This window comes from Lampetra planeri, chromosome 2 (genome assembly GCF_965212315.1).
Source record: "Lampetra planeri chromosome 2, kcLamPlan1.2.h2, whole genome shotgun sequence".
Taxonomy (NCBI): domain Eukaryota; kingdom Metazoa; phylum Chordata; class Hyperoartia; order Petromyzontiformes; family Petromyzontidae; genus Lampetra; species Lampetra planeri.
The window spans coordinates 17,436,389-17,458,587 of NC_136108.1; the positions used below are offsets into that span (position 1 = coordinate 17,436,389).

At 45.8% G+C, this 22,199-nt stretch overlaps 1 protein-coding gene across 2 annotated transcripts in view; it reads right to left on the reverse strand.

Annotated features, from left to right (window-relative positions):
- The window catches only part of ZEB2 (zinc finger E-box binding homeobox 2), a 117,180-nt gene that overhangs the window by 35,272 nt on the left and 59,709 nt on the right, over positions 1-22,199 (reverse strand). For both annotated transcript variants that reach the window (XM_078609271.1, XM_078609280.1), the window contains exon 2: positions 9,483-9,863. In XM_078609271.1, the coding sequence (XP_078465397.1) occupies positions 9,483-9,863 (381 nt within the window). The remainder of the gene's footprint in view (positions 1-9,482; positions 9,864-22,199) is intronic.

Sequence of the window (22,199 nt, forward strand, 5' to 3'; positions counted from 1 at the left end):
GGGAATTCTTATCGGAGACTGACGACGTCACTGCTGCCTCAGCGTTTTCCGTCCTCACTAGCCCATGATTCTTTTAGCAGGGAGACACATTGACTCCGCACGTGTACAAACGCTCATTCCTGTATTCAATATACCTTAACTTTTGACGATATGTCTTCCATTACAAGCGTTTATTTAATTAAGATGCAATTGGTGAGATAATATTGCTGCAGGGAGAAAAATAAAACAAAAATGGGTTTCTTTCCCATTCATGGACAAAGCATCAACATAGAGGTACAAAAATAATAATACATCAACGCGTGTTTAAAACTTGTGAGGGTTTACGTGAAAATAGAGACGATTTATGCGCAGCAGGAATTTACCAACCAGAGCATATTTAACAATACATCATTAACACTTAAGTTACAATTCTTTTGAGGTCTTTTTTCACCCTGCGGTTTTTTTTGTCACTTATAATAACATTCCCATGCCTTCAGTGGTGGAGCCTGGGCAAGGATTTAGGAGTAGAGTGCCTGCTTCTGCAGGGAGGGCTGCTAGCCCCTCACGGCTGTCGAATGCTTGTCCCCGTGTGCCCAGGCTCAGCGGGGAGTCTCCCCCCCCACTCCAAAGCGCTTGCTCAAAAGGACATTTTCAAATTGGCAAAAAAAATTATCCAAAAAAAAACCACGCCAGGGATTTCGAGCAGCGGCGAGTGTGCTCAGCGCGTGCAGCTGTGCGGACGGCTGCACCCCGACGCAAACTGTGGGGCAGTGACGACCACGCACGCTGATGTGGAAAACGTTCGTGCCGGGGCCCAGCACTGCTGACCCCCACACCCCCCTGTTCTCGGGCAGTCGCTCACAAAAAGTCGAGGCCCATTGTTGAACCCGATCGCCATCGGTATTCACAGATTCGAACGAGCGCGCGCGTGCACGTGCGTGCGTGCGTGGTGGACTCAGCCTCATAATGAGTACCTGGTGCGGTGTGTGTACAAACATTGCCACTGGGGAAAGAAAGGCGGCCGGGCATGGTACTGGCCACCCACATTCGGGTGGGCGTGGTGCGTGTGTGTACGTGCCCACGGGGAGCAGTGGCGCAGCGGTTGGCGAGCTGCACCGTGAACCCGGTGACCCGAGTTCGATTCACTGCTCACGGCCACCAACACCAGTGACGATTATCTGAACCGGTCCTCGGCCTCCCCTAGGTTGACTCAGCCTCAAATGAGTGCCTGATTCGGTGTATAAACATCACTACTAGGGAGACAAAGGCGACCAGGCGTGGTGCTGGCCACACACCCCCTCTCGTGTGCCGTGCCGGCCTTCATAGGTGCTACTCGATAACAGCACTTGCCCCAACAGTCTGCTAAGACTATATGGGGGATCTTTGTCTTTGTGTGTGTGTGTGTGTGTTTCTGATCCATTGGTGGCCATGAGCAATTGGTAGCCATTCCGCAGTTCTCTTGTCGAGGCAAGTATTTCTCTCTACGAAATAAATGCGAAATGTGTGAGTTGTGGACAGGTGGGCAGCACAGAGGAAGGTGATTTCGTTGCGTCGTTTAGCAACGTGGGGTGTGAATGAGGAAGCAAGGAGCTGCATCCGGAAGATTATTGATATTACTCCCACACGTGGCGAAACGATGGGGAAGTAATACAGCAAGTCAACAGACAGGTAGCAGAGGGTGAGAGACTTGAGGAGAGCAGCAGGGGAAAGGGGAGCGCAAGACGATCGCGGCAGACACGACCGGATCATAAACGCGACAGGTGGCTTTTGAAGTTGCTACTTATACATCCGTTCATTCATCACGCATGGTCAGCGAAGGACCGTAGGCGAAACGTGACCCCTTGCGACACCTTGTCACACTCTATTCCCTTTCTTCATCGGTACACAGAGTACGCTCAATTGACTTCTTTCCGAAAGAGAAAAGAAAAGCCTGACTGAGTGGCAGCAAAGAGGAACGTTTTAGAGCAACCAAGAGAAACAACAACGTACGGGTACAAAAAATGGGAAACTTACAGATATGGATGGACCAGAGCATACGGGACAGGAGGCTGGATAGGTGGGGTTGGGCTTGGAGAGGTGGGGCCACCGTGGCCAGTTGCCAGGTCTATATTTACCACGTGGAATGTACGAGCAGGCGTTGCGCCGTGCCCCGCCTGACACTCGGGGCGTGACCACAACAGACACATACCCCCAGCGGAGCAACCTGGCATGGTGCGGTGCTGCTCCGTTTATCTCAAACAGACAGCTTAGCAAGCAGGCAGACAGACAGACAGGCAGGCTGATAGGCAGGCAGACAAACCGGCAGACAGACAGACAGGCTGACAGACGGAGTGATGGATGCACCTATACATAGATGTACAAACACACAGACAAATGAACTGATGACGTGGAAAAGTAGATGAACATACTTGTGCATTAAAAACATAGTTCCAGCTTCTATGTGAAACTTTATGAGTGCAGTGGGTTTAATTGCACCCAATTAGGTGATTAGGGTCATATCCAAAAATCGGATGTTTGACTCCACTAATTCAGTGGGATTGGATTTTAATTATTGAGCAATAATTTGTTTTGCAATATATAGACGTGATGTAAGAACAGTTAATTACATGCGTTTTTGTTGTTATTTATATAATATATAGGGTTTTTTTTTATCTAACAAAGCCTCACTGATTTGGAGGGTCATGAATTCAAATAGTGTATTGCATGTGGGAGGAAAACTGAAGTACCAACAAAAAAAAACCACCACCCATATGAAGGGATATTAGAAGATGGAACAACAATGCAATTTGGCTTCATATTGCCATCAAAATGAAACCGCATCTCAAGACGCTGAACAATAATGGGTTCACGAACCCACCAGTATACTTCGAGCTATTTCCCAGCACGCAGCCCTGGAGTTTCACAAATCTGCGTGTGAACTCTGAACTATTTGCCTCCCAAGATATGGATTGCAGGTGTGCACTGTCGCTCCACAGTACAGTAGTTAGAAAAGAATCGATCATTGGATTGAACCACGACTGTTGCAGTCTTTATCAAGTCTAACATTATACAATGGTTCAGAAAGAAAACGCATTTACACACCGCAACGTTGCTCCTAAAGCCTCTGTCGATTATACTGCTGTCGCAATATATTCTGCATAATCAAATCACAAGAAAATTATATATATTATCTGACCAGAAAGCATCCTTATTTTTCCGAGGTAACATTTCAATCCGCGCTTGCTCTGTCTGATTAACCAAGCCAATTCAGATCGGTATCAATTCGATTCCAAAACAAACTGACAGTCCACACCGAGTCAGATTGCCGTGCCATGTTCTATAAGGTGAAGGTGCAGCGCTGAAGTGACTTGCTCACACCACTGCTGGTGGAAGGGCCTCCATTCTAAGGGCTCCTCGAGGGGATATTTCTCGCACCTCCAATTAGCACAGTTGGCTATGGAAGGTGCAAAAGAAATTCAAACATGCACACACACATAAACATTTGGCTTACTCCTCCATGCTGGCCAGCCAACTTGGAAGAGGTGGAAGTGCCCACATTTTACCCAACCACACGCGATCTTTCTGTCGTGACTGCAGGGATTCATATTCTTGGTTCTTTCGGTAAAGTCACGTAGAAGGGAAATAATAAAATAATAAAATAAAACAATCAAATTCTCACGACGTTTCGATCGCAACACAAGCAATCATCATGCTGTGGTTTTCACACCTGATGATGATTGCTTGTGTTGCGATCGAAACGTCGTGAGAATTGTATTGTTTTATTTTATTATTTTATTATTTCCCTTCTACGTGACTTTACCGAAAGAACCAAGAATATTTGTGGTGTACCTAGTTGTACTGCTGGGTCGACAAAGGTGGGGGTATTTAATAAATGTGCAATGTTGTTTCAACTGCCACGCCTACAGATTGAACCTCCAATTTCTGGACGACATATTTTATACGGTAAGAAAAAAACTCCCCAAGTGACTGCGACAAGATTTCACATGACTTGTGCAATTTGAACGGGGTGCCCCTTTAATTCGAGTACTGTTGCCGCTTGGCTACTTTGTATTAAGTCGAGGGTTCAATTCGTGCAGTTATCTCGTGATTATAAAAATACAAAACGTGTGCTTTGAAGTGGACGTTAAAGATCCCGTGGATTCATGTACATGTGTGTATGTGCCCATATCAAGCCCAACGCTCATAATTAGGAAAAGGCCTGTGAATGAATGTGCTGTGCAACAAATTAATTATTATACTTAACTAAGGTTACTCAGATCTCTTTGCCAAAGTGATAATAAATTTCAATTAACTCTCGCTTGCCTAATTCAATCAACTCCTTTCATTGTGAGCAGATAAGAACCCATTAAGTCAACAATGTACTCATTAAATAAAGGATAGACAAATGTTAATTGAATACCATATTGTATTTACTAGTAATGATTCTATACATTTATTTTACGTGCGATTCATTATAGGAAGGCGTTAGCATTCAGTTTCAAAATTTCGGAAAATGCGGTTTCATCTATTTCACGAATAATGTACAGACTCTCTCCTATCTCATGGCATGTACCTTTACAGATCTGTCCTCTCACACATGGAGACATTTCCATAGGCCCCACTGAAACTATCAAATCTACCGAGTTCTAAGTTTACGCCAACGTTTTCTCTATGTTCTGACCACACCTTGCGAAAACGACAACGGCGTGGCAGAGAAAGGTGAGAACACAACAGTGAACACGTCCACTGCCGGAGATGGACCGACAAGAAATCATCTCGTGCACAGGGGCTAAATGGGCTGTTGCATTGCAGGACTATGATGATGGTAGTGAAAAACAAGTAGCAATACTGGACTACCGATAAGTGCCTTGCCTTCGGTAATCTGAATTTTTTCGATTTAAAGCTTTCGTGACTGCAGGGATTCATCTTCTTGGTTCTTTCGGTAAAGTCACGGTAATCTGATTCAACTATCGCACCACTTGGAGAGAGTTAACTCCCCAAAGCTGTCCTCGGTGAATGGCTCAGCGACAGGCACCGGAGTGGGCGTACGGGCTTTTTACCACGGATCGCGAGACACAGCGACGCAAGACAAGGGAAAACAGGAGCTCCAAACTTAGACAGGCTGACGGACAGACAGACGAAACTGGCAGCGGCAACAAAAAAAACCACATAAACAAACAGCAAGAAGGCCCATTGGTGAATTATTATAATCAATGCTTTGACGGACAGACGCAGGTGCTCCTGGGTCGCTCGTGGCAGGCTGTGGGCGAGCGAGTTGTAGACGCCGTGAATAAACCCATTAGCTGTGCGTCGCGGTCTGAGATGGCAAACGTGAGCGATGCAGCGGCAGGGGTAAACACACGGTGTACGTGCGTGTGATGGCACTCACGTTTTAAAACGCTTTTTTGGAAATAAAGTAAGGGTTGGCTACGTACGGTGCGAAAGAAGTTCAACATACATACGGAAACATGGCTTGTTATTATATGATTTAAAATGCACTTGGTTATGCATGTTAAAAGGAGCATCTTGGAGGGTTACACTCATAATGTGTTTTATTCATCTTAAAACTTGAAATGTCACATTGACAATTATACAATAAATTGTAAGTTCATATTCTTTGGGTCTTTTGGTCAAGCCACTTAGATAGAAAAATAACCGAAAGACCCAAATAATATGAATTCCTGCAGCCACGAAAGCTTTAAGTCAACATTAAAATCGTAAGTTTAGTTATACTAATGATGATACAAAGTCATTTACAGCCCCGTGCAAATCAACTGCTGGATGAAGGCCGCTTCAGACCATGTCAGTTATGGGGGTTGTTTATCCAAACTTTACCACACTTGTGAGTGCATGTTGGTGAAGGGGGCAGACCTCAGGATATCTCTGTCACTGATGTTAGCCATGGCCTGCAATTGGGCTCGGGTTAATAGGTATAAGAATAGGATTTTCGTTATGAATAAAGATGTAATGCTTGCAATTAATGTTTAGATAACATTGTGTGAAAATAAATGACGACATTTTAATCTAGCAATAGGAATAGAAGCGATATCAGTTGCAGTATTATAGTGCTGAAGTATTATTATTCCTTAAGAATTAAACCTCATAGATTAAATTACCACGGTGAAACGTGAGTCATCAGAGAACACTGTAAGAGACAGAGCTCGAAAAACCCAAACAGCCTTTATACTTAACGCTGGCACGCGTTTTTGTCCTCGGAAGCAATATATAATGTCTAGATTTGGTAGAACTCGAAATTGCTCACATAGCAACCTCACCAGCGTGAAAAATAAACAAACATGTGTGTGTACTCTTGTTCGTAGCGTTCCTGTAAATGTCAAAATAACTTTACAATGCTACGTGAGCCGCATTAAGAGGCAGATTGCAATTACGTGAAAAATTAAAATGCGATAATGAGAGGATGCGTCATCTACCTCGCTGCACTGTCTTCTCCTCGACGGTGCTCATTATAAGCCTTCGGATTTGTTTTCAAATAAAATACACGTGTCACGGCAACCCTCTATTTACATTTTAGTGACCTCATCCAATGGGCCCAGGATCAAGGAGTCTTTGTTTTTTTGCAGCACTGTATAAGTAAGTAGACAGTTTGTAAGAGCGAGTTCAATTGCGTGGGCACCAGTCAGAGTAATGGCTCTTTAAGACAGGAAAAATGTCTTGTCTATCGTATGTCATCATCATCATCACCACGATCCATGGGCAGATAGGTCGTAGGTGTCCACTGCACATTTCGTCATTTGTTTCCAGCGTATGTACGTCTCAATATTGGCGCCCAGTCTAAATGTATTCCAATTTAAAATTATTCATACGAAAACAACATCCTGCCATTTGAACAAATGCACAAGTTTAATTTCGTTGGCTTTTTTTATTCACGCATTTATCCTTGTCACAGTCAGTATCTCCATGTTGAAGTTAGCAGTGGGATGATGAAATCTCCGTATAGAACGGTCACAAATACCATGCCTATACATCGAGACCTACTGTTGAACATAAATCCCAAAGCTCCAACCCTGCCTACAATGTTGAAGACTCCCTGACGTGGTTTGAAAAGCGAGGCGAACGTTAGCCAATGCTATGGTCCAATACCAATGCAGTGTTTGTATATTATTCGTATATTACGTATTATTTGCAATAGTTGCACGTTTTGTTACAGTTTACGAGTAAAATATTGTTCATGGCTAAAGACATGTACGTATATGTGTGCTCACTAACAGCTCTTGCCCCAACAGTATGTTAAAGCTATTGAGGCTTACTTTATTTTTATATACAGCACATTTAGAGAACATAAATACTACATTGCTGCACAGGTAATGCCTAAATCCCTGCTGCGAATATCACCTTATCTCTTTTGGGTCAAGATAAGAGAGGTTCAGGAAGAAAACATAATACTTAGAATGACGAGAATATGAATCATGTGAAACCAGTTAAAGCAATGTTAACTCAAAATAAAAAGTAACGTTCAATCTAGATTTGAAGTTTGAAGTTTTCGTGATTGCAGGGATCGATACTTTTTGGTTCTTTCGGTAAAGTCACGTAGGTATAAAATAAAATAAATTAAATCACGACGTTTCGATCGCAACACAAGCAATCATCATCAGGTGGGAAAACAACAGTAAGAATTTTTTTTCGTGGCAATAATTGGCACGGAGAAACCCTGCACATTCGCAGACCTACAGAGGCTTCCGTGTAATAATGTCCATATGTTTAAGCTGACCTTCGTGACAGACTGCAAACCTGAACTCCAGAAAATGAATTGCTCGTATTCGCTTGATAAAGTGAGCACGTCTTCTTCACGGGTCCTGTTTACAAGCCAAGTGGCCAATATAATAGTGCAATAGTCAGGTTTAACTACAACCGGCATAATTCATACTTTACACATGTGGTTTGCATTACGTGGACATCTCTTTTGGGAATAGTGCGGCCTTGTTCTGTGACCCCCACGGAGTTTTCAGGTGGGAACACTCGTCATTGTTTTAGTTTTAGAATGGGCATTACATTTGCGTGAGCCCAATGGGCTGTGTATGATGTGAAGTAACACGACAGCACACAGACAAAACAGAGTCATAATTATGGAAATGGCACCACAAGCCGAGTACTGCCAACAAAAAACTGAACCATCATGCAATGTTATTCTGTGTACAAGGAAATGTCTTTCAATAGCAGGAATAGGTACATGGGCTGGGTGTAGCATTTGACAGATGCATTTCATTTATATCCCTGCTGCTGCTTCACCGAACATGTTAGTAAACTTAAAAAAGAAACACATTTTACCAAAAACGTTGATGCTCCAGTTACATTGAACGATGTTGTATCTGCATCTTAAAAAATAACCCTTGCATGTCGATAACATTTTATTTGTCAGACCGAATCTATAATTTCCAATTATGAATGCATTCTTTTTTTGATCTTACTAATTATAATTCAATTACAGCGCAATATGCAATGCTAGAAAATGCAAAAAGTCAGACATAATTAAGTCAATTTAGGATTCCAAGGTTTTTTCACTGCCATATAAAGAAACTCATGCAGTGTTCATCCATTGTGGAGGCCCACAGCCAGTGGAGGAGTTTTCACTTGGAGACAATCTCTCCACAGGACACCCACTGTTGACTTCCGACAAAGAGATACTCATCGACGCGGCCACGAGCGATGGTGGGTTTAGGTTGACCACGTACGAGGGATGTTGGCTTGCAACAATCCCAGATACGAGCTGGGCACTCTTGATTGAACGATCTCCTATTTTTTTTTTACGGTTGCGATCCCACTGGTACTTTCCCTTTTGAAAGGGCGACCCGGGTACAGCAGCTAAGTCAGGTTGCATGTAGATAAAAAGCGCAGCAGACACGACTCTGCCATAGCTAAAACATGCACAGCTCGGAGAGTTTCGGCAAGGTAAATTTCACTGCACCCCACAACAATTCGTTGATGAGGCACCACCACTGTGATGTGGCCACCATCGCTCGGACGGTTTTGTCAGGGGGCCATGAGCCGAGTGATTAATCACATGCTACTCAGCTGACAGGTGGCGCACAACTTTACTGGAAGTAAAACGGAGAGTGCCCAGTGGCACCCAGTGGCACTGAAGTTGGAGTGCTTCACACAATTGGAAGGTCATAAATTGACCAATCATCACTTTGGGTCACACAAGGTTCAAGTGAACGTCAACAGTGGTCATCATCATCATAATCCTACCACTTAATTCAATTGCCTCCATAAACTGCATATTCTTTGGTTATTTCGGCAAAGTCGCGTAGATAGAAAAATTATAATACAAATTTAAGTCAATAAAAAAAACCACGACGTTTCGATCGCAACACAAGCGGTCGTCATCAGGAAAAGGGGTTAGCCTCTAAAGGCAAACCGCTGATATAGGTTTAGAGATGGGCGTAGCACAAGTGTGCATAGTTTAGACAAATTCCACCACCCGGTGTGTGCGCGCGACTCCCCCCCCCCACCCCCGTGCTCGTTTGAGCAGCGAGACGCCGCCCGCCCCCTCGAGCGCGACTCACTGTAGTGAGGAGAGGGTTGTGCATCTCTGCTTCTCCAGGTGTGCTGCACGTCCACGCCCCCACGCTCTGCCACCTCCCGCAGCACTGCTCCGGGGTCGGGGCTGGGGAAGCCCACCGCTCCCCCGTGGGTCGGCGCGGGGGCGCCGGTGGCCGCCAGGGCCGTGCTGCCCGGCTGCCCGTCCATCCCGGGCTCCTCGCCTCCCCTCGCCTCCGCCTCGGCCGCCGCGGTCACAGCCGCCGCCACCACCGCGGCCGGCGCCGAGGAAGGGGACGGCGGAGGCGACGGAGGCCCCGGGGCCGCCCCATCCTCGGCGATCTGCAGGCAGTCCTCCTCGTCCGTCTCCGATCCGGCGTCGATCACGCTCTCATAGCTCTGCAGCACTGCACGTGGAGAAGGGGTGGAGGCGGAGAGGGCATGGTGGGGCGAAAGACACAGAGAGAGAGACACGGTGGCGATGAGAATTGGAGCGTTGACATCGTAGCGGCAGCCAGGAGAGAAAAGCAGCTGTGAGCATTACAGCCCAACAGAAACAAAAAAAAATTACATTTTCTAATCGTTACAATCTGAATGCAAACGCTGAAAGAATGCAATGTAACGATGAGCTAATTTTTTTTACTCTTGTATTTGTTAAAAAATCAGGACCGATATTGCTGATCCAAATTGCTGAGAACGAAAAGAGGTTTTTTTTTTGGCATGGGATTAGTGGCACCCACCCACTGTGCGCGCGCGTGTGTGCGTTGAGTAGGATGCGTTTCTCCCGTTCGCCAGGGTTTAAGAGAAGGGCATGCTCTGGCACAGGTCACACCATGGCCGTGGGCCACGTCCCTCAAAATCCCGCGTTGCTAAAAATATGTGGCGCCTGCAGTGCAGTTACTTCGGCGCGGTTACACGCAGCAAGGGCACGCGCATCCACTGCCCCCTCTGTGCTGCCACCACTCAGACGCACGCTAGCGCTGTTGACTCCTGCACAGAAAACCCTCTTGTGATCAGCGCGCCACGGCCAGGCTCCCACGTGCTAAAACTGGACGCAGGGCAACAGTCGGCGACTTGTGCTTTTCCTTCTCTCTCTCAAATTTTTGTTTCCCCCCCCCCTCCACTCCCCGACGCTAAGAACCAGACCCAACACAATTGGCGTCTTGTAGACAACGTGTCTGGGGCCATCTGTGTGTCCTGCCTGGCGGCGAGCGGCAACAGTATCACCATAGTCACAATAACAACAACAGGTCAGTGTTCGAGAACTGTCGCACGGAACCCCACAATCATTCCTTTCTTTTCGGATGCCCCATGTCGCCATGCCGAATTTCCATGCCGGAATCGATTTTCTAATTTTATACTTGCCCTCTTCCCTTTTTGTTGCAAAAAAATACATATTATTTATTTCAAAGGCGTCACTGTTCTGTAAGGCATGTCTCTTTCTTAATTGGGAGGAATGTTCCTCGTAGGAAACCGGGATACATCTTGTGAACACAAAAAAGAGCAAAACATTATATATGAGCATATATCGAGAGATTGACACCTATATACACTTTGAAAAGGGTAAATAAGATATTAGCATCCAGTGGGATGTCAGCAAAGGTAAGTCCCATGGAGAGACTGGTAAACCACCATGGGTATGCAGAATTTCATTAATTCACTACCTCAGTTCACCAGTGCAAATGTTCACGAACCCACTTGTTGTTTGAGCACCGACACAGGGTGATGTTGACCTCAACCACACCATATGACAACAATGCAATCATTCTATTACACAAATTGTTACACAAATGATTCCATTACACATTCATTCCACAAATGCATGGAAAAGCATTTGGTATATATGGTGTAATTGATCCAAATGCACAGCTACAATTGCCAGGTAAACGCACATTATGAAGCAGAAAAATACAAGTTAAGTATTTACAGAGCATAAACAGAACATGATAAGAAAAGTGGCCATGTGATAGCAAGCACAGGTTTCACTACATTTTTTTTGCAGGACCAGGAGAACCCATTGAAAGCACAGGCCCCTTTAATGCCGCATCGTGTATTGCCAGAGCACAGAAAAGGGCAACTCATTGAATTTTATTTTCAGGACTATCATTCACATTTTAACACATCCCAATTTTCCCATTCACTCTGGGTACGAGAAAAAAAAATCTCAACCTTATTTCGTTTCTTGAAAAAAACCTTTACCGCATTTCGTCTACTGGCCTGGTAACGTGACACATTTTTCCAGTGTTCCAGATCACACCACGGATACCTAAACTCTGGACTAAAAACAAACAATCTGTTACATTTAAGGCTCGCTACTTCCTGCAAGCCCCCCCCCCCCCCTGACGCCATGCGCTGGGCTTGGTGAAGCTGTGGTCGTGGCAAAGAGCGCCGAAGCATAGTTTAAGTAATTCCCAGATCCGGAGCAAGGGGGCAAGAGCCCCCCCTCCCCGCCGCCCCCCCCCCCCCCAGGCTCTTTAATCTTGTCTGTCCCTCTCATAACGTCACCAAGAAAATATGCCCCTTTTTTTCATTCTAATTTTTTTTTCATTCTGATTACGGGGGGGGGGGTGGGGTTCGCTCACGATTGCAAGGCCATTATTTATTATTAAAACTTTTTAAAAGAAGTTAAACATCTGAGTGCGTTTCAAGGATAAATGTCTGCCACTTATTGACTTTAATCTCTAATGTGCTCAATGTTCCGAGACACTGCAAAAAAATGACACTTTTAATAACTTTCTTCAGTACATTTAGACGAATTCGTTTTAAAAAGTTGGCACTTTCGTGTTGTCGCTGCGGCGTTATGTATTTTTTCTCGCAAAGGGATCGCAACCCAATTCGTTGTGAACATGAACGCTGACAAAAATAAATTTGCCAGACAATTTAAACATGCTCTGTCCTTTCGGGGCAAATACTCAGAATCCGGACTTTTGCCAAAGCTCCTGCACAACATTTGTAGCGGCTACACTAATTGCACCGGTGGTAAAAATAACTATATAAATAAAGCGGCATATAAACATTTTATTAAAAGCAACAAATCACACTGCCTTTTGTAGGACCACACCCAAAGGCACGTCTTCCCTGCAACCCAAGCTTAAACTTGACTGCGAACTCAACGTTGTTGATGTTGTTGTTATCGCTGGAGGAAAATGGTTTTTTGATACGATGCTTGAGCCCCATGGTTCCACTCCTCTAATTTCCTCACCATTTAACCAAAAAAAATTGGTTCTTCACACCAGCCTACAGCTAGCTGGGTATGCCTCGATGATGATCCCTCGTGGTTATAAAGAGTGACCACGTGTCTCGTGCTGCTCGCTACCTTGAGCGCCCTTCTTCAAGGCGTTTTGGCAAAAATATCTTAAGATGATTTGCCTTTTAGTTAGAAAAGTTGACTTATGTACTACGCTGCGATGTACTTTGTTTAATCAAAGGCTGTGGGGCGAGACGTGTTTTAGCCAATGGCAGGGCAGATTCCTGCAAAGGTCATAAGATTGAGGTATGGGGAACAATTTATCCATAATCTAGTTTGTGATTGCAATGCAGGCCACACTAGTGAAGGTGGCTGACGGTGAATACGATAATACTTGTAAAACAATCATTATTTACAGCTCTTCATCAATCCTCTGCTAATTATTCACATTCAATCCAAGATATTGTCTGTGGTCATTGATTACAAAGTATAAGAAGTATAAGAAGGTTGAACACTACACCGTGGGACTGAAATTAGTCTGCTTTCCAAACACTTAGTGGAGCTAATAAAGGGTTAATGAGGCCTGCACCCAATCCCGAGACACTTTCCACCCCCCCACGACACCCCCTATCACCCCCTTACCCCACGACTCGCCCCCAACACTGACCCCAACCTTACGTCACTCCGGAACTATTTTGTTTTGGAAGCCGATTAATTTCCCCAAGCCGCCACCAGCCCCAAAAAAAAAAAGATGTGGAGATTTCACTCTCCCTTTAGCCATTTTATCCTGGAGCGAAAAGATCCCTTCTCTCCCTCCCTGCAATAATGTTCGCTTTGTGTTCGGGAAAACCTCCCCTCCCTCGCAGTCATCTCTCTCAGACCCCCCTGTTTAAGCCCTGCCATCCGACAACTGCACAACAGGTGCAAATTAAAATTAAAACGGCCCTGGGCACGGTGAAAAAGATCCTGGTTTGAATACCAATGAGACGATCAGGAACTTTTTCCACCAGCCTAAACTTAACAGAGCAAGCCGGCAAGAGCACACAAAGGTGTAAGCCGGTGGGTCACAGCAGACCCACACACACACACACAGCGTGCGCGCGTGCGTGCGTGCACACGCGCACAATGTGGAGACCATGAATTGGGAAGAGCATGAATAACGTGAAAGAGAAATCTGCACCCACATGCATTCACACGGAACATACACGCGCGCTCACAAATGCACGCACTAACGCGCGCGCACAATCACGGCGCGATGCAAATAAAGACACCTCCTGAAAAATGTTACGCGCATCTGTGCGTGAATCCATTTTGGGGCTGCGCGACCGGCGCAGGCGACCACTCACGCGTTGCACGCGTTGCCTGTGACGGTTGCGTTGCGTGTCGCCCGCACACGTGCAACATTCGGGTGCGCGTGGTGCGTCCGCGTTTGTGTGTACGGGCCCGCGGGGAGCAGTGGCACAGTGGTTAGCGCGCTGCACCGTGAACCCGGTGACCAGAGTTTGATTCACCGCTCACGGCCAACAACGCCAGTGACGATTACCTGAACCGGTCCTCGGCCTCCCCGAGGTTGACTCAGCCTCAAATGAGTGCCTGGTGCGGTGTGTAAGCATCACTACTAGAGAGACAAAGGCGACCAGGCGTGGTGCTGGCCACCCACCCCCTCTCGTGTGCCGTGCCGGCCTGAATAGGCACTCGCTAACAGCACTTGCCCCAACAGTCTGTTGAGGCTATACGGGGAATTTTTGTCCTTGTGGTGTCTGTGCACGAGCTCGCGTGCACGAGCGCAGGCTCGCCACGCGCGTGTGCATGAAGGTACACGGGCGTCTCCGTCCACACAAGCTGTGTGGTCTTTTTTTTCTCTCTCTCTCTCTCTCTCCTTCCCCAAAACGACCCATGGGGTTTTGTTTGACCAACACGGTGCTGATTGTTCCGTAACCGCTTGTTTTTGAACAAAACCGGTGTTTGCGAACTTTTTGCTGATTTACTTTTTTTGTGTGTGAGCGCGCACGCGCGCCCGCCTTTTGGGCCAGAGTCCCAGGGAGATGAGGAGGAGAACTTCCTTGCTGCTGCTGCCCGGTGTGCAAAAAAAAGCGGTAGTGGAAGAGAATGAGCGTCGAACAGAAAGCCCCCCCCCCCCCCTGGTACAAGGGCAGCAGCTTGCGTGTGGTCTGCACACAGGCGAGACTTCTTCCAAACACAGTGCGATTTTCTTGAAGAAAACTTGGAAGTGAGCAAGTGATATTAATTTTGCTGACAGAAAGGAAAGTTTGAAATTATCTTAAACTGCCAGAAAATGAGAAAGTGAGGGAGCAGAGCCAAAGAATACAGTTTTCAACAGCTAAAATGTAAGTTTGAAACGAAAGGCGTCCAGAATTACATTACCAAATGGCATCATTGCTAATTGTTCATGAGAAAGGTATTATGCATCTATGTAAATAAAAGTTTGCTTTCATTTATTTATACACTTTTAAAACAAATTACATTAAAAACTATGGGTTTCTCCATACTGCAGGGAGGTGTAATATTTTATGCGCAATGCGTTACTGTAATCAGATTACCAATTACTATACATTAGTCGTATCCTCAAATTTATTTTAGCGTGTGATCAGGATACCAATACTGAGCATGTACCAGATGAACATTGTGTGTGATGATTCAACGTAAATTTTTAAGCATTCCGAAATAATTAAAATAATAATGTGGCCATCTCTGCAGCTTATGTTAATTTAGGAATGTCAGTAAACGCATATGAATTGCATTACAAAGTCAACAGTTACTAGACATTGCTGTTAATTCTGAGGTGACATCAACATAATTCAAGTCAATTTAAAGAAAGTAAAACAAGGTAATGAAGCATTGGAACCAGGTTACAATAGTTTAAATGATGAAATATACAATTACATTAAGTTACAGTATAGTCACAGAATATTACATGGGAACATTTACTTATGTTGGAATATATAATAGGCATTAACCACCCAACTATACAAGTAAGTAAGCCGTACTTCAAAGGAATGCATACATGTGTTTCGTTCTGAGATCTGCACCTGCATCCCGTTGCGTGACTCTAATCGCATGCTTAGCACTCGTTCAAAACGCAGCTCCGCGGAGCACGACGCATTTTATGCTGAAAAATTGCAGAGATGTATAATGAAATGGGGCTTTTACACGATCAGAGTGAGAGGATGCAGCAGCCACCCATCCCGATGCTCCTCTAGCGTGGGCGCGTTCCTCACAAAAATATGCGCCACGTCCAGAAGTACGTTTCCCAAGCTCTGCGACGCCGCATCTCTCATTTCTAAGCTTTTGCAGCGTCTATGAAAATTCACGATTTGCAACTCGGCAACTGACTCATATTCCACTCCCCGTGAACTGAGCCACTTATATTGAACTGCATTGCTCTCTCCCCGCTGAATTCGCTACCATCGTTGAGGCCTGCGTGTTTATGCACCACTGACGCACTGCGGGGTATCTCACTTACAGACTCGAAACGTAGCCGAATGTTCCGGGGGCCTTTACACGTGCATATGCGGTGCTGAAGTGAATAAATGATGGTACTAACTCTGTAGGTGGTCCTCTTTGGGAGCAGCAGTGATCGCCCGGCTCGTCATCATTTGCTCGTCTTTAAAACGTACTGGCCAACTGGGGCCATAAACGTGGAAGGAACGAACCTGACGAACAACGCTCAGTAACCCTCCCCGCCTCCTCTGTGTGTGCAAAGATACAGGTCAGGGCATCCCTACAACAACAACCTCCCTCAACTTACCTGACACAGAGTGATGCCTCTGATGAGCTCTCCCCCCTGCCCCATTACTCACCTCACCCGCCCCACTCCCCTCTGTCTCCATCCCTCCAGAAGTAACCCTTCCGTGAGACTAACAGACCAAGGCACATGCCCTTTTGGCTCATGCCGTAATGTGGCTCCGACAACAGAAAACACAAGGGTCTCCGTAAATGTCACTCACACTCTCTACAAATCAAAATTCGGTCTCGTGTTTAATTATACGATTCGGCCGGGTCACGCCGTGGTTAGACCGCTTCACATGCCGGAGGTCAATTCCACCCATTATCAACGGGCAGTTGAAAATATGGGTACTACTTTTGTAGGAAGCCAGCAGGCACTCTTTGGAAAGACTGTCCCTTTCCATGGGAATGTGGACGTTCCGCAATTGGTTTCAAGATGGATCGAGGAGGGCACTTTGACTTATTTCACCTAATTCTATCAACGGAGAATTTTCCAAACGCCAAAGTTCGGCAATGCCCCATACAGCAGCATGGCTCAGCTTCCTACATGTTCCGTGTTGCCACCAAATGTGTACAACTTGCATTTCTCTAATTTACATAGCAGGCGCATTGTGAGGCAAGTCATGTCAAACTTAAATATACACAGACTAGAAACTGCAGGGAATATGGCTCTTGCTCAAGCCGCCATTAGGAGTAAGGAAGTACATTTGCACTTCTGATGGCAATGCATCTTGCTTCGACCCCTTTGACCATCCTGGCAAAAAAAAGAATGGTAATTGTCACGAGCTATTAGGCACTTCCAATTCATTTGAAAACAGAGAAAGTGAGTCAGAAAGGACAGAGCCAAAACACCTAATCACAGACAGACTCTCCCTGCCAGGCAGAATTCGGGAGACGTTAAATTAGGAGCGTGTACATTTGAACTGCCGCTTGTAGATCAGCTTGGAAAAACACGCGGAGGAAGCACGCGCCACACACGTTAAGAGAAACAGCAGCGGTCTCCGCAGCAGCATCAGCAGCAGCAGCGGCGATCATCTGCGGCTGCTACAGTGCGTCCCTAGTGCTTCCGCAGGCACTTAATGTAAGTGTAGTTTATTTTACCTATGCCGGCCAGAGGCAACCTCCAGCGAAAGAGTTTTTTTTCCGCTGCTCCCACTTCTGCCAGCCGGCCCACCCGCCCTCGGGCACGCAAGCGCGTAGACACGCGCTTACGTAGCCGAGGGCGGGTGGGCGCGCGATGTCTTGACGCGTGGGCACAGATCCTTTCACATGGTCAGACGCAAGAATGCACACCGTTTGTCGGTCGTACACGCGCCTTACGCGCGCACGAGAACGCGCAAACCCGTCCTTGACGAACTCGCGCGCTCACGGGGTTGCTGAAACGTGAAAATAATCATCATTTTCAGCACCATTTCAATACACTGTTGTATGAAGCCCTACCCCACGCTGTCATCGTGAGGCTTTGTTTGACCATACTTCACCGTGATGCTCAGGTGGGGCACCAATTATATTAGCTGTGACCGGCATGGAATTAACTTGGATGCCGGCTACCAGGCTCGCAACGAAGTGTGCAATCCACTACGCTACCACTCGTTTACACTCACGCACACAGTGATGCACACATACCGATTGTGCACAGAGCTGAATGTGCATATAGTCATCTTCGTATGTGTTAACATTCATACACACATACACAGATCCTCTCAAATGTACAGAACATGCTCACAGCTAAACATCCTCCCCTCTCTCGCATGCACAACCGCATATGCACACCCCTCTTAGGTACGCACAGACAACATTTGCCAAGTGGTGTCAGTGAGCGTCTATTAAGGCTGTGACTATACGAGGGAGTGGAGTTGTCAGCACCACATCCGGCTGCCTTAGTTTCCCCATGTGCTAACTCACCATATGAGGTATTTATTGAAGCATGAGTTTATCTTGGGGATGCCAAGGGCTGGTTCGGATATCCTGTACTGCCGCTAATGTTAATGTTAGATTCCGACCCAGGTAGCTGTAATCATAGCACAGAATGCCAGCAACTTTACCTCCAATACACACACACAAGGATTCTTCTGGCCACCTTTGTCTCCCCAGTGTTGATGTGTATATGCCCCACCAGGTACTCATTTAGGGTTGACTTGATCAACAGAGGGCCCAGAATCACTTCCGATATCACTCCTTCCTCTTATAAGGTGTGGCCAGGAATCGAACTCAGGTGGCCCAGGTTCGTTGTGCAGTGTTCAAACCACTTATCGACCACCTGCACCCCCTCCACCCACACATGGAGAGTTAAAATGCTTTTTAGAAATGCTTTAAATGGGTCTATCAGTGCTTCCATGCTGTGGTGACACAGTGAAACGATAGCCGTGCAAATGATTGCATTACGGGAATTTTTCAATTATTACCTGCTATTTGCAACAACTGCGCATGTACGCATTACCAGTCTGGATGGCCCTCCGACCACAGAGAGAGGTGGTGTCTCTTCGAGAGACTGACTCGTGGCTGGCACAGAGCCAGGCCTTTCCTTTTGTCGGGCTGGGGGCGGGCAGGGCACCAAACAAATTAGGAGCAGCATTGTCTTTCTGAAATAAGCAGTTTGTTATTTGAAAATAAAAAAAAATTTGTTTGTATATACTGCACATGTTTTTTAAAAAGGGCACCTGCAAATCTTTGCGGGTTCTTTTATTTAAGGCAGATCAAGTCACACGCTTAAGGAGCCTTTAAGCCCCTCGAGTTCTGTGTTGAGGTCACTTGGTTCTGTAACTGATGCAAGCGGTGGTTTATCTAGTGGTGGCCTATGCCCGGCTCATGAGTATTCATACCTGCCATAAACATGTCCAGTATGTATGCCCAACAAAAACTATATTTAATAATACAGTATTACGTTTTATATATGTATAGAAAGCAGTACGGTTAGCTTTTAAAAATTGTACGTGAAAAAACATCGTCAGCCTACCACTTATTATTGCACGTGTCGTTTATGTGATCAGATGTTGTAGGTCCGAAAGGATCTGATTATATCACGTCTGATTTGACTTGAATCAGCAGGATAAAAACTCACAGCATTCGCTCCATAGTATTTCAATCACGAGCAGCAAAGCATCTCCTCCTAACATAGGATATTTTAACGTAAACAAATCCACAATATATCTACGAATGTCATCACAATCTGAAAAGTTGCCTCCCCAACCCACTGGACTGAGCGTACTTCCCGAAACTTTCGCCCTGCACATCTTCACCTTGACCACACGCACGCCTCGCCCGTGCACAGAGGAGGAATCGCGTCGTTCTCTCCCTGCGACCTTTAAATGACACCCCCCCCCCCCCATTAGCACTCAACACTCCACGCCTCCGGTTAGCACGGTCGGCTACGTACGGTGCCAAAGAAGTTCAACATACATACAATGAGCAGCTCTTCCACTCCCGTCGCCGTTCACGCCTCACGATTATTTCATACTCGAAGAAAACGCAGAATGTACAGACTCCTGCAGCGTGCGGTACGCTCTGCACAAGTAATTGAACATTTATTTCACACGCATTGGGGTAACGACGTGGGCAGCGATAAACAAGCACGTGGGTGTCATTAACACGGCCTCACAACAGAACATGTATGGAAGGCTAACGTTTCGGGTTATAGCCCTTCTTCAGATTAGAGAAGGAGCGGAGAGATTAACTGACATGTAGCTGCAAATTACAATTCTGAGTGTGTTGCTTAACAAGCTCTAAAGAAAGGTGAGGTGGTCAGTTTTTTAAATTAAATATATTCAGTTTCCCACTTACATATTGATAATTATCGAACAAACTATAACTGTCACAGATATACGTAAACCGTTGTTTATTAAAATACTCTGCATTTACCTGAGATGGCACATATCAGGTGAACTTAAATAATGAAGTACATTTTGTTATGTTCGGACCATCATTTATCTCACACATTAGAGCAAGCACCCATCGCGAAGATGGAGCGATCAAATCAGCCCCTGTTCAAAAGCTAGATGAGAGTGTTGTATCAGTCTGACCATGACAGAAGGAGACAGCGAGGTAAGGCATTCATACAACAATGCATGTTTTGTTACCAGGGAATACTAAGTACTCGGTATTGTTGATGGATCCATTTGCCGTTGGAGTTAAGAAAATTGAGCTCGACCAACTGGACAACGAGACCGTGTAAGATCATCTTGCAATGTCCGTTTCATCATTCAATCAAGTTCAACTTTTTTTTTTGACTACCATAAATCTGCTTCTGACCCAAGCAAATCATGCCCCCCTCGTGTGTACGAACGAGTTTACATTTGTATCAGCTATCACACTGTACGTACTCTATTTAAAAATCGACGAAGGTGGGTAAGTTGATAAATGCGGTTATAATGGTATGCATGTACTGTAGGTAAGTAAGATAAATGTGTGTTGGTGTACCTGGGTATCTCATGAGATAAACACATGTTGAGGTAGGTCAGTATATGCACAGTTAATAACATTACTACTACTACGGCTACATTAAACAATAATGTAATCAGGTAAGTCATCGTGAAGGATAGATGGTAATTGAGTTCAAATCGTGAAGTTAAAAATTCCGTGCACAACTAAAATTGCTGCCTCGGTGAATGCACGCATGAGACAACTGGCTAATTTAAAGCAAGGACAGGGTTGTTGTTTTGTTGCTTTTACTGCAAAAACTTCTGGAGCGCATTCGAAAAACCACTCCGATGAGGGTATCGCACTTGCGGCCGAGGCCTCTGTCTGACACAAGTGGCCGCCTTGCCGCACCCCATTTAAAGACGCTCTCCCGTCACCCTCGGTGAAATTCCCGATGGAGGCCTGTCAGCTGAAACGTCGACGCCTTCCGTTCCCTCTCCCGTGACAGTGACACGAACCGACGCTGCAGCTAAAGCCGTCGCGTGAAGTGTGCATACCATCGTGAGCCAACGCGGACTTGGAAGACAACTTGTACGCCAAGTGTGAGGGTGAAACAACGTGATACTCGCCCATAAACAGTTTTTTTCTTTTTTTTTAAACACACACAAAAGAGTCAGCCTATTAGAGAAGCGACACTGAGCACTAACCAAGTAAACAGATCACACTATGTAACACGATTTTTGTTCCTGGGTACTAAGTGTTATTTTTATTTCTTATGCCTAAAAGGTATTTTTTAAATGCTTTTATTCCCCACAAACTTTGCTTTTGTGACCAGGACTTTATGTGAAGGAATGACACAAATGCACACGTTTTCTCATTGAAAATAGGTAAAATTAAAAATATCAACGTCCGGGTCACAAAGGGAAAGTTTGTGGGGAATAATAGCCATTTTCTGCACTTTGGAGGCATAAGCAATCAGGAAATAACACTTACTACCCAGGAACAAAAAACATGTTTTTTTGTTACACAGTGTCATCAAGGAGGACGACTGCATTCACAACGGTGCACAAACAATCGTGGTGGAGGGCCTACGTGTGTGTGTCCCCTCTGAACATCCTCAAGCGAGTCAGGCGCTCATGTACACGCCGTGCCGTTCTGCCCTCATCGATGCAACAATTGGCAATGGCTTGTCGACACGTACGCGCCACCTTGGTGCACCGGCTACCCAGGGATTGTTAGCATGTGGCGTTGGAATGCAGAGTACGTGTACGTAGCGTATGGGTTAGGCAATGTGCGAAGTGGCGAAACTGCTGCCAGTTATGCACGCGGATCGGGGAGGCTGGCTGCAGTGCCCGGAGTGGAAGTGCAATTGCGCCACAAAGCCACCACCGATTTGAATAGTTTCGTATCGATAAAGCGTCCTCCCTCCGTTTCACTTCCTGCACGCTGTAGC